General features: G+C 33.5%; 1 protein-coding gene across 1 annotated transcript in view; it reads left to right on the top strand.

The window, feature by feature from the left end:
• FER (FER tyrosine kinase) overlaps window positions 1-12821 on the top strand; it is a 395460-nt gene that overhangs the window by 91642 nt on the left and 290997 nt on the right. The window contains exon 5 of the mRNA XM_069492253.1: window positions 11192-11375. Coding sequence (XP_069348354.1) covers window positions 11192-11375 — 184 coding nt within the window. The remainder of the gene's footprint in view (window positions 1-11191; window positions 11376-12821) is intronic.

Genomic DNA, 12821 nt, shown 5'->3' on the forward strand with positions numbered 1-12821 from the left:
CCGGGCCTTCAGGGAGAACATCAGCCACCCCCTGAGGTCCCTTTCCCAGAACTCAAGATACTCACATCAGGCAGATACCACTGTCCATCTCCAGGAATATTGCCATTCCATGTAGAAAGGGGGAGGGTCTCTACCCCTCGTATAAGCCTGGGTCCATTTGGTTTATCACCAGTGGGGACATAGCTGCCCCTAATTGTCCTAGAATGGCTATCCACAGGTACACCTGTGCCGTAATCCCACGGGAGCAGCGCCATCAACATCACAGCCTTCATGAGTGTGGAACACTAGACATCACTTCAGCACTATTCTTGGTGACCATTTTAAATTATGAAATCACCAACAGCAAGCACAAAAATGTGTAAAATGTGGCATTACACAGACTGCAGAAGGACAGTTATTTATTGTAGGAAAGCTGAAATAAAAAGGCAAAGCATAACCTTTTTTAACCTCAGCTGAGAACCTGTACCACTACTTATATTTTTTGTCACTCTGTGCATAGTATGCCCATATTTGACCTGGAAAACAATAGATGCATTGATTTATATTACAAATAAATTGCAGCTAGTGGGTGAATTCAGAAATGCATAATTTACAAAGGATGAGGATTGATTATATACTGAAAGTGTATCCTAGACAATTTGCCATTGAATTGGATATGATGTGTGAGAGAAGTAAGAAAAGGCTGATTCCATGAATTTTGGCTTGAGCAACTGGAAGGATGGCATTTTTATTAACTGAAATGGGAAAAATGTGGAAAGGGCAATTTTTTACATGATGATCAGGAGCTTGGGTTTTGGGTTCTTGTTAAACACTTAGGTGGAGACGTCATGTTTGCACTTAGATCTCTAGTTCTGCAGTTCCAGGGAGAGGTCTGGAGTAGAACTATAAATCTGAATGTTGTTATTTAAAGCCGTGAGATTTTATGACGTTACCAACAGCATGAAAGAAGAAGAGAATAGTCATAAGACTGAGCCCAATATTAGGAAGTCAGGGAAATAAGGGGTACGTTGTAAAGAACACTAAGATAAAAGAAAATTAGTCGAATGTACTGTTCTGGAAGGGATATGTGGGGAAATGGTTTTCAAGGAAGAGCAAGCGGTCAACTATGTTGGCTACTACTGAAATATAAGATGAGGACTAAGATTTGGATTCAGCAAAGTGTATATTATTGGTGACTTTGACAGGAGCAATTTTAGTGGAGTAGTAGAGGGAAAACCCTAAAGGGATGGGTTTAAGAAAGCATGAGCGGAAAGAAACTAGAGATGACTAGTATGGACAAATCTTTTTAAGATTTTTGCAGTAAAGGCAAGGAGAGAAATAGGGAAGTAACTGGAAGACGTGTAGTTAAGGGAGGACTTTTTAAAATTGAAGATTGGGAGCTTTTACAGCTTGTGTGCTGATGAAGGTGCTCCCCTAGGGAAGGACAAGTAGATGAGGCAGCAGAAGTGAAGAAAGAATTGCTGGATTAATATTCATGAGTGAGTAAGGATGAATCTAGTACCCAAATGGAAAGACTGATCTTACTTAGGAAAAAGGACAGTTTATTCATAATAATTTAAGAGAAAAGAACAAATATAAATTCAGATAAGAGGTTAGATATGCTGGTGAGAGCTTGTGGAAGTTCTCTTTAGATTAATTTTTTTTTTCTTAAAGAGGTTCATGTGCTCCCTCTTCACAATTATATGGTTCAAATTTAAAATCACAGGGCGCAAACCATTAAGTCGGAATTGATAAGTTTTTTTTCCGACCCATTATTCAGTTTTCTCCTCCAGAGACAACCAGTATTTCTGTTTTTTCTAGAGATATTCTATGCATATCATGTAGCTTTTAAGCCACTTCATTAAGGGTATTCATTAACTTATTAGATACTCTTTCATACTATAATGCATTATTAGGAGTTTGAGATCAGTGACTGGTTGTCCATGCTACATTAATGGTGATGTGTGCACTTTCTCTTCATCTATAGCTGTATCCTGACCCGATGATAACTGTTTGGCAAGGCTCCATTTGAATTTTCTTGTCAAGTATCTTTTAGGTAAAGTCTCTGTGTATCCCTCACAGAACTTAGGAATCATGGATTGTGTATAAATATTTAATGGATAAATGCCCTTAATTTGCTGTAAATATAGTTCTGCCACACACTTGACGGACCTTTAGTTTTATTATTTTTTCATATTATGGCTCTTTTGTCTGTCAGTATTACTTACAGTGAAACCATACCTGCTTGGAATCATACATATTAAAACCAAGTTTTAATTTTTACACTGGCAAGTCAGTATTTTGATATATTAATAATAAATCATTGAGTTTTTTCATTTTTAGGCTAAATAATTTCAGGTGTTTAGATATAATGAATATTCATATATTCTAAAATTTTGATCAGATTTTTATACTTTCTGTTAACTTTTTATTTTGACATTATTTCAGACTTACAGAAATGTTGAAGGAATAGTACCAAGAATTTCCATATACCCTTCACCTGTATTTCCCAAATGTTCATATTTTACCATATTTGCTTTATGCTTTGCCCTCTGTATGTGTTATGTGTATAGGTATGTATGCATGTGTGTACATATACATTTATTGTCATGCCTTTTTAGTCTCTTTTACATTGAAACAATTAATAGTTTTTCTTTATGGTTCATAAAATATTGGTATTTTTGAAGGGTACAGGACAATTATTTTGTAGACTCTTCCTTGATTTGTTTTTGCACGTAGTATTTATGCACAATACAATTTATAAATATTATACACAATGGAAACGATGTTCTATTCTTCTCAGTCCATTATATCAGGTACATGATGTCAGTTTTTCCCCTTATTGGATGTTAATTGTTTGGTTAAGGTGGTATCTGCCTGTTTTCTCCACAGTAAAGTTATGATTTCATTTTCCTTTGTAGTTAATAAGTATCTAGTAGGGGAAGCTTTGGCACTATGTAAATATGGTATTACTCCTCAAATTTTCACCCACTAGTTTTCATATCTATTGATGGTTCTTGCCTAAATTGTTGTTATTATGACAATTGCAAAGTGGTAATTTTCTAATTCTGTAATTCTTTTTATATTTATAAATTTGTTTTTAATATAAGGAAGGGCTTTTCTCTCTCCCATTTATTTTTAAAATTTAAGTATGAATTTACTATATTAGTGTGAACCCCTGAATTCTTATTTTTATTAATACTATACTTTGATTATATACTATCATGCTCAGATGTGGCCAGTGGGAGCCACTTCAAACTAGTATAGCTCCTCTGTCATTTGGACATATTCCTGTGATTTGTTGAGTACTTCTTATTTTTGGGCTCATCTTATACTTTTCCTACTTTAGGTTCCAATTCTCTAATGAACCTTAGTTCCTTTTAGGGGAGAATTATATTTAGAAAATAATATCTGAGTCCTGGTGTGCTCATTGCTGCTGGAGTGTCTTTGCTGCAGGTCCTCTCAGTAGACAAAGATAAGAATTAAGGAAAGACACACACACACACACACAAACACTGTCTTCTATATATCTGTGCCTTTATCTGTATCTGTTGATCTATCTATACTAAAACTGAAGGTTGATATTTCCAATTGCAATCCAACACCATAAAGTTCATTTCATTTTTTCCTATTTACATATTTGCAACTCTTTCTCTTACAGTGAGAAACCTGGCTTTTGTTATTGACAATTTATCTTCATATTTGTTCAGTGCTAGAATACACAGAAAATAATTATAGTATTGATAACTCATGCCTCTAAAAAATGAAACTTACAAACTACAGTTCGGTGTCTGTTGAGAGCTTTTTTTGTTGTTAGTCTTCTATTGTGGTACATACTGTTTTCCAAAGTTAGTTAAATTAGTTCTTTCTTCTCCAGTCCTTTTACTTATGTTATTCATGGGAAATACAGTTTGGTTCATTTGTTTATGTTGTATCCCATTTTAATTGTTTTTCTCCTCTCGTATCCTTTTTGATTTTGCTTGTTTATTTATTTCCATGTGAAACTTTAGTGATTCCAAAAGTCAGAAGTGTACAAAACTATATACTTAAGGGAACTTTATCTTCTTTATTTCCCTTTCTTTGTCATGCAAAAACTGCCATACTACGATATATTTTTTTTTTACTTTCTTTTCCATTTGACAGTGTATCCTGAAAATCACAAAATTCCAGTTTGTAGATAGCTTTCTTACTTTTTTTAAGAGCTGCATAGCACTTCATTGTAAAATTATTCAAACATTTTCCTATATATGGACATGAAGCTTATTTCTACCTTTTCCAGTTATATACACTGCTACCCTAACATTGTACATGTGAAGGGTGTGTGTGTGTGTGTGTGTGTGTGTGTTTGTGTGTGTGAGAGAGAGAAAAAGAGAGAGAGAGAGATACTGGAGGAATATCTTAAACATAAATACCTAAAAGTGTGATTGCTGGGTTAAAAAAAGGTAATATACATGTGATTTTATTAGATACTGCCAAATTCCTTCTATAAGAATTATACCAATTTGCATTCCCACCAGAAATGTATAAGAGTGTTTGTTTCTCCACAACCTTATCAAAAGTGTTTCTCAATTTGGTAGGTGAGAAACAGTATCTCAGTATAGTTTTAATTTGCATTTCTTTTGTTATGATTGAGGGAGTGAGGGTTGACCATTTTTCCATATGTTTAATGACCATTTAAAAAATATATTTTTTTGGCTGAATGTGGTGGCTCATGCTTGTGATCCTAGAACTTTGGGAAGCTGAGGTGGGAGAGTCACTTGAGGTGAGGAATTTGAGACCAGCCTGGACAATATAGTGAGACCCCATCTCTACAAAAAATAAGAAAAATTAGCCGGGCATGGTGGTATGTGCCTGTAGTCCCAGCTCCTTGGGAGGCTGAAGCAGGAGAATCACTTGAGCCCTGGAGTCGGAGTTGCAGTGAGCTATGATCAAGCCACTGTACCCCAGCCCTATCTCAAAAAAATATATATATAAGTATACATACACACATATGTATGTGTGTATATATATCAATCACATTTCTAGAAATTTATGTTTAAGATATTTCTCCAGTAACATACACACACACACACACAACCACAACCACATGTACAATATTATTTCAGGCAGCAGTGTATATAACTGGAAAAATTAGAAATAAGCTTTATGTCCATATGTAAGACAGTGCTTGAATAATTTTACAATGAAGTGCTATGCCACTATTAAAAAGAATAAGACAGCTATCTACAAGCTGGAATTTTATGAAAAAATACATATTTAATATATATATTTAATGAATTATCTTTTGCCCATGTTTTTTTCTATTGAGTTTTTGGCATTTTTTTTCCTTAAACTTTTAACAGTTCTTTATATATTAGAATGAATAGCTCTTTATCTGTTATGTATGGCGCAAATATTTTCTACTAGTTTTTCAATTGTAATGTGACTTTGTTCATGTTTTTTTTTTTTTCCACAAATGTTGATACTCTAGTTACTGATATTGTTCTGAGTAATAAACTGTTCTTTGTCTTTGTTCCAGGAATCTTGTGTCTTCTGCCAGCATCCCTTAAACCGCGGTTGGCTGACTTGTTAGCTTGCAAGTGTGTTAAAATCTTATAACGTTCATGATTCTTGATGAGGGTTTATTTATTTCTTTAGTTTCATTTTATTTTCTGCAGGATTTTAGGTTTTCTTTTCTTGCTTCTTTTTTTGCTTTCTTAGTTTCCAAGATTTCTTCATTTTAATCATTTCTCCCTCTGAAGTGTTACCTAAGATTGCTTCTCTTGACTTTCATGTGAACTTTCAAGTCCCTTTTTTGTTGTCAATGTGATCTACCACTACACTTTTTCAGTATTTTTACATGTAGAATGGACCTTCTTTTTCTGATAGCTGTTTTAGATCAGTCTTAAGCATGCTGCTATCTCTTCTCTTCTTCCTTTAGTGCATTTCCCCCCTAGAATAGCACTTGGTCTTCACAATGGCTAGCGGTGGGAGTGTGAGAGACCATTTGCAGAGATTTGGTGTTTATTTTTCTACTTACAGCCAACTTAAAATTTGGACTTTCTCTGCATGTTATTAAATAGTTATGCTGAGGGTATGGGTTTTGTTTTGTTCTTTTTAATATTTTTGGATGATATGTGGGAGATTCAAAATTACTCTATTGCCATTATCCCAGCTACCTAGAATTCCCACATTCATAGTTCTGTTACATTATAGAATATAGATTTGGACTTGGTATGTGTTTCAATTTACAGGTTATTAAAAGACTGTGGGTCAACTGAATCTAGCAATCACTATGTGCAAAGAAATGATATTACACAGAATTGGAGAGCTTACTCTTTGAAAGTATTGAATTTCTAAATAAAATGTCACTATTTCAGTTCTCTGAACAGTTTAAAACCCATAATAAATGTTTAATAAATACTTCTTGATAAATCAAAGTATCTCATACCAGGAAATTTACTAAAAGTGGCAAAGTATGGATATGCCCATTGTATTTTTTCATGCTTTTTTAGGAACATATGATCAGAAGGTTTTTTTTTTTTTTTTGGCTCTGCAGATTCTATGTTTAATTTAGCCTTTTGCTATTAACTGCATTTTGACAATTTTTTACTGTTTAACCTCCATCATAACCAGTGAATTAGGAAGGGCAGATAATTTAACTCCCATATTTAAAAATTAGAACTAAATTTACATTAAATACTTGGTTGGGGCTACACAGTTAATTGAAAGAGAAGCTGAGACCAAAACTGACTTCTTAACATTATTTCTGTCAGAACAACACTAAGTAAAATAGGTAGCTTATTCATTGTTCACATGTATCACACTTGAATTTAAATTCCATGTGAAAAAACATATTGTGCATTTTGCCTACGTAACTTATAAGTTAAGATGATTCCTGTTCATTGTCTTCTTACTCAGTGTGCCTAGGATAGGAATTTTAGAGTAATAAGTAAAAATTTTGAAGTCAGGGAGTAATATTTGGAAAGAAAGGAAAATGGTAGAATGTTTAGGTATCCAAATCAAAGTAGAGTCTACTTGTAGGTGCTTTATTTTTGGAAAATAATCACTTATTTATTATCAATGGGCTTTCTACCATAATATATAATGAATGGTAAGCACTCCAGAAATTTATAATAATAAATACTTGACTTTCTAGACTGGCTTAATGAATCGTCTAGCTTGTCTCTTGTAAATGTCAAACTTACATAATTGAGTTTTGTTAGCTTCATAATATTGTTTATGTCATGACATGTTGTTTATACACTCTGTTATTACAATATTATAATACAAAACATTAAACAGATTTGTCAACAAGTGGTGGCAAAAGAATTTTGATTCAATCTCCTCATGACTTTTATTATGTGGAGGAGGGAAAATTGGATGTTTTCCTCCCTTTATTTGACATGTAGAACAACTCTATACCCTGCATCAACGCCTCTCATTGTTCCAAAAAAAAAAAAACCAGCATAGCAGAGATATGACTTTATGTCTGTCAATAAGAATTTATTCCCTCTGTGTACTTCACAGTAATTTTAAGCTGATATGTAGTTATTTAAAAGTTATGAAATTGTACTAGTGATCTGACATTCTGAACCAAATAGATATGGCAGCAAGAATCATGTTTATTGTAATAACTTCATTAAGTAAAAGGAATCTTAAAAATTTTATTTTCAACATTGGCTTTCATATAGTATTAACATTTCTGGAATTATGTAGTCTCTATGGTACCCTAAAGATTTATTTTAAAACAAATCAGGAGAAAGTATAATAAAATACCTTTCCAAATCATGGCAAATGAATGTGTTTTTAAAAGTGTTTGCTCTTACCTACAAGGGAAGAAGATAAAGTTAGATAGGTAGATTGATAGATAGTGTACATGCATTATTAGTATACCTTATAACCAAATGCAGAAATATATGTGAGCTGTAGGGTACTCTCCCCAAAAACCTGTTAAAACATAACCTCAAATTCAGTTTTAAACCTGAGGTGGTTTTGAAGAATTCATTATTATTATTATTAATTCAGTGCAATGGATTCTGCATTGTATATTTTCAAAGGCATTTAATTTTTTCTAGATATTTTTAATGACCATTGATAAGCTGTTGGTAATTAGATTTTGGCTGTAATTGTTTTCTTCAGGTTGTTTGAGATACATATATTTAATAAAGAAAAAAATGTATCTTGGAAATTCTGTTCTAGTATGTTATCTTGGATCATAAAGTCTTAGTGAGCTGAACGTTGTGTATTTAGTGAATCATTCTGCACCAGTTAGAAAGACAGATGGGTAGTGTGCTGTTTAAAAATCTGTGCAACTAGGAGGCCAGATGGGTGGTTTAAATGGTTTAAATGTCTCCATGAAAATGTTTGTGTGGAGCGATTATCTCCTGAAGTTAGACTAAAAAATTTAAGGAATTAATTAGGAATAATAGAGTTCATAAAAAAGCAATAGTTTTAAAAAAAATGTGGCAAAATATAGAATTCAATGAATTGATTAGTTATACCTTTTGAACTGAGAATAAAAATTAACACATTAGAATATAATACTTAAATACTCTTGTGCTTGTTTTATTTTCTCATTATGAACATGTGAACTATAGAAAGTGTTTATTACTTGGGATTAATTTATCAGAATAATTGTACACGACCTTTTGAACTGCTATTGTCAGAACTTATTTGTTCATTTTCAAGTAAACAGAAACTTAAACTAGCTTTAAAAAAATGATGAATTAAAAACAAAACAAAAACCCCCAAAACCTTCAAATAGACCCAGAATGGGCAGTACCAGGGCTGCTCTGGCAGCTTTTTTAGCAGGAGTTAGTGAACTTTTACTCTCATTTGGGAATTAATGTGACTTAGCTTGTAGCCAAAAGATTGGTTCCTGTATGGTCAGGTATGCACCTTGGATCTCAGTTGGCAGCTTCATATAGGGGTCTTCTCCTGACTTATGGGAGAGAAGGTGGAGGCCATTTTTAGAGGAAGGCTGTGGGATTGGCCAATGATATGTCAATTGCATTGACTCTTGAGGACTTTTAATGAAATGTATTTCTGCAACAAGTAATATATATTAGTAACATTCACAGATAAAAATGATATTCTTCTGTGAAAAATTATTATAGTAACTGAACATGTGGGAGTATATATTCCTGAGAATGTTAAGAATCATTCATGATGAGTATTATTGAAGTGATTTATTAATTGCTAAGTTAATAAAATAGTCCCAAGTGCCACATAGAATGAGTTAAAATTTCTCTAGGGATTTATATTGACTGAAGCAAAAAGTTTATTGGATTTTGATGAACATTTTGAAAAGTTCAAAATTCAAATAGAATAGAATTTTTAAAAAAAATCTCAGGACATACTTCATATTAAGGAGAATTATTTTATATTTAAGTAATATATTTAAATATTTATATGATTATTTACTGGTTCATGACATAAAATGTATTATCTTGTGGGTTGTAGTCAGAAAGTGTGAAAAACCACTTCTTTGGTGGTTAAAGTTTAGTTGTCTTTTTCTGATTTCCTTCAGGTCAGAATTGAATTAATATACTTGCTCCTTCCCTGCCACTCTAGTGTTTGAACTTGGTTTCTAGTCAGCAATAAGTGGGATACTCAGGTAAAAAAATTATTTTCTCATTGAGAAGTTCTTTATGTTATAAAATGAAATAGATCATTTAGGGGAACATTTTATGAGTAACTTGGATAATTATTAATATCCACATGTGCAGAAGCTAGGTAATGGACTATAGTCTAATGGACTAATGGACTATGGCTAAAGAATTATGTAAAATAATTATGTGCAGCTCCCTAGAAGTCAGTGGTGGTTCTAGTACGTGAGAATACTAGAATTTGTTGGTAGTGGAGACATACTAGTCTGCTGGAAGATTTGTTTTCTTTTATGCCATCTAGATGTAGTTCCTGTGCCTCAGAATGAGAGGGATTATGAGAAAGTCAAGGGAATTATACTTATTCAGTTGCCCTTCCTGGGCATGGTCTGATTATCTGAACTCTCCCTGCTCTACAAAAAACCCTCACTTTTTCTCTTTTTGCTCTGGGCTAGAGAGATTCTCAAATGAGGAATAATACTCAGATGGTTGCTGAGCCTAAGTGGAATGGCAGCAGAGGAGAGCTTCTGGTGTCAGAAATTCTCAACATAAGATCTATTTTTGGGGAGAGGATTCATTTGAGGACTTCTTTGGAAGGAGGGCCTGAATTAGTAAATATTTTGAAAAGTTTATTTCCTTCATCTAAACTGATGAGAAATATTTGTTCAGTCTGCATCAAAAGTTTAAGATCTGCTTAGAATTTTCATTTATTTACTATTTATTCATTTTTATTGGCAATCTGTAAATATTTTCTAAATGACCTTAGTAAAGGAACCACAAAAAGTTGTAATTTATCACATTATCAGTATCTGCCGGACTTCTTCCATATGAAGTCCCAATTTCTCCACTTGATTTTCAAGTCATAGCTCTACCTATACAGACATATTTTCTTAACTTCCTCAAAACTTACTGTCTTCTTTGGGTAAGGTTATCTCTTTGCTTGCCTATGTAACATTGTTTATTCTTTCCTTGTATTCACTCAGTATTCCAATTCACCAGTCTCTATGTCAAGGACTCTGTTTTGCCAAATGCTGAAGTCCCATTGTTTAGCGCAGTTCCTAGTGGTGTTTAGTTAATAAAATTCGTTGAATGAAAGGAAGGAAGGAATGAAAGGAAAAAGGGAAGATGAGAGGGAAGAACTATTGTCTAGTTTATCTTTCTTATACTTTTCCAGACATGTACTATCTTTTAAAGTCTGTCTCCTTCACAAAGCCTCTTCTCACTACCCTTGTCTTATTGATGTGTCAAACACAGAGCACAAAATTTATATTATTTACAAACTCTCTTATTTTCTTGGTTTTACAGTTTCATATGCACTGTTGTATCAGTTTGGTATAAGCTCCTTGAAGATGAAAAGGATCATGTCTGTATTTTTTGTGTTGTACATAGACTTTTATTCACTTGAATATCCTGCATGCCTCCTTCATAGCAGCCTCTGCTGAGTACTGGCAAATCAATAATACTTTGCATAAACCTGATGCACACAGTATATATTCAATAAACTTTTGTTGATTTTTCGTAAAATGTGTGAAATAAAATAAAATAGTGGTAATCCAGTTTGCATGTAGTGAAGACAAAACTTTTTTTCTTAAGCTTTTTGCTAACTTTCTTCAATGTTTCTTCAGGGAAGGAAACCGAAAAGGCCAAGGAACGTTACGACAAAGCCACAATGAAACTTCATATGCTGCATAATCAGTATGTGTTGGCATTGAAAGGGGCACAGCTTCATCAGAGTCAGTATTATGATATCACACTTCCTCTTCTTCTGGACTCCTTACAAAAGATGCAAGAAGAAATGATAAAATCACTGTAAGATACATTTTCTATTTATCATAAAATCCCTTCATAAAATGACTTCAACCTGTTTTCTTTCCTAGTTAAGTTTGTGCTTTATAAGCTTTGCCATTGACGCTATTGACCGCCCAATAAGTATCTCAGACCTTAGTCCTTCTTGATTTTCACTTCTGGTGTCCATTCAGGTTGTGCTCATCTCCTAAACCTTCTAGCTAGCCCCCCAAATGGCCCTTCTTCTGTATATTTTTGTTTTGCTGAAAACTGAAATGAAAAACAAATTCATTAATTGACAGGTAGTAAGGAGTGAATATCTGCCTCTAGAGGGTTGGGCATTTAAATCTTGATCAACTGAGACGCCTCAAGGAAAAGGTTTTTTGAAGGTTTGTTTACCAGCTTCTTTGTTTCTGTATGAAATTAAAATCAGCAGATGCTTATTGAAGTTTTACTGTGTGCAAAGCATGCTACCTGGTATTTTTGGAAATAGAGATGATCAGGCTATAATTCTTGCCTTGAAGGAGCTAACAATATACTTTAATCAATAAGTCAAATACACAAACATTTACCATACACACAGATACAAGGGAACAGGAAAAGATGAGCCACCCTTTGGTCAACTTCATCTCCTTTATTAGCTAGTTTAGTGCCTTCCAAATGACTAAATTCAATTTTCTTTCACTGAAAATACATATAGGGGAATTTTTCAATGTTAGAGTTGCTGTGGACTAGGTAGGTGTAGGGTTGGGGAAGAGGGAAAGGAAATGGGATAGTAGTGAAGGACAGTTAGAGAAGAAAGAAGTGGTTGGTTATCTCTCAGGTGGAGATAAAGTTCACAAGTAAGTTGTAAATTATGAGAGAAGGAACTTCAGCCAGTTAAGTGCAGGTTCTTGTATTCTAGTTAACTTATCTGTAATTACATAAATTAGCACATGAGCTCCTAAGTTTAGTGTATTTTGAAGTGTAGCAGTAAATTAATGTGAAAGATGATTGTGAACATTTTTCATGTTATGATATAAGAGGAATCCTGAATATTGAATATGTCAGAGGTGCCAAAGTAACTATTAAAGATAAAATGTTAATTTCTAAAACAAAATATTCCTTTTATGCAATACAATATAGTTTGCAAAGCACTTTCATGTATATTTGCTCACTTGTTCCTTACAGTATCCTGGAGAGTTAAGAAGAGCAGATTATAAATGTGACAGACAAGCCAGGACTGACTCAAAATCACAAAGCTAAGAGGTGGCAGATCTGGAACTTTAAGCTAGATCTTCTGATGAACCCAGCATTCTTTCTATGAGAAGGATATAGTGGATTGAATAGTGTACCCCTCAAAATGATGTGTACCCAGAATCTCAGAATGTGACCTTATTTAGAAATAGAGTCTTTGCAGATGTAATTATTTAAGAATCTCAAGATGAACTTAGGTTATACCCTAAATCCATTGACTAGAGTCCTTGTAAG

The sequence above is a fragment of the Eulemur rufifrons genome, chromosome 17 (genome assembly GCF_041146395.1).
Source record: "Eulemur rufifrons isolate Redbay chromosome 17, OSU_ERuf_1, whole genome shotgun sequence".
Taxonomy (NCBI): Eukaryota; Metazoa; Chordata; class Mammalia; order Primates; family Lemuridae; genus Eulemur; species Eulemur rufifrons.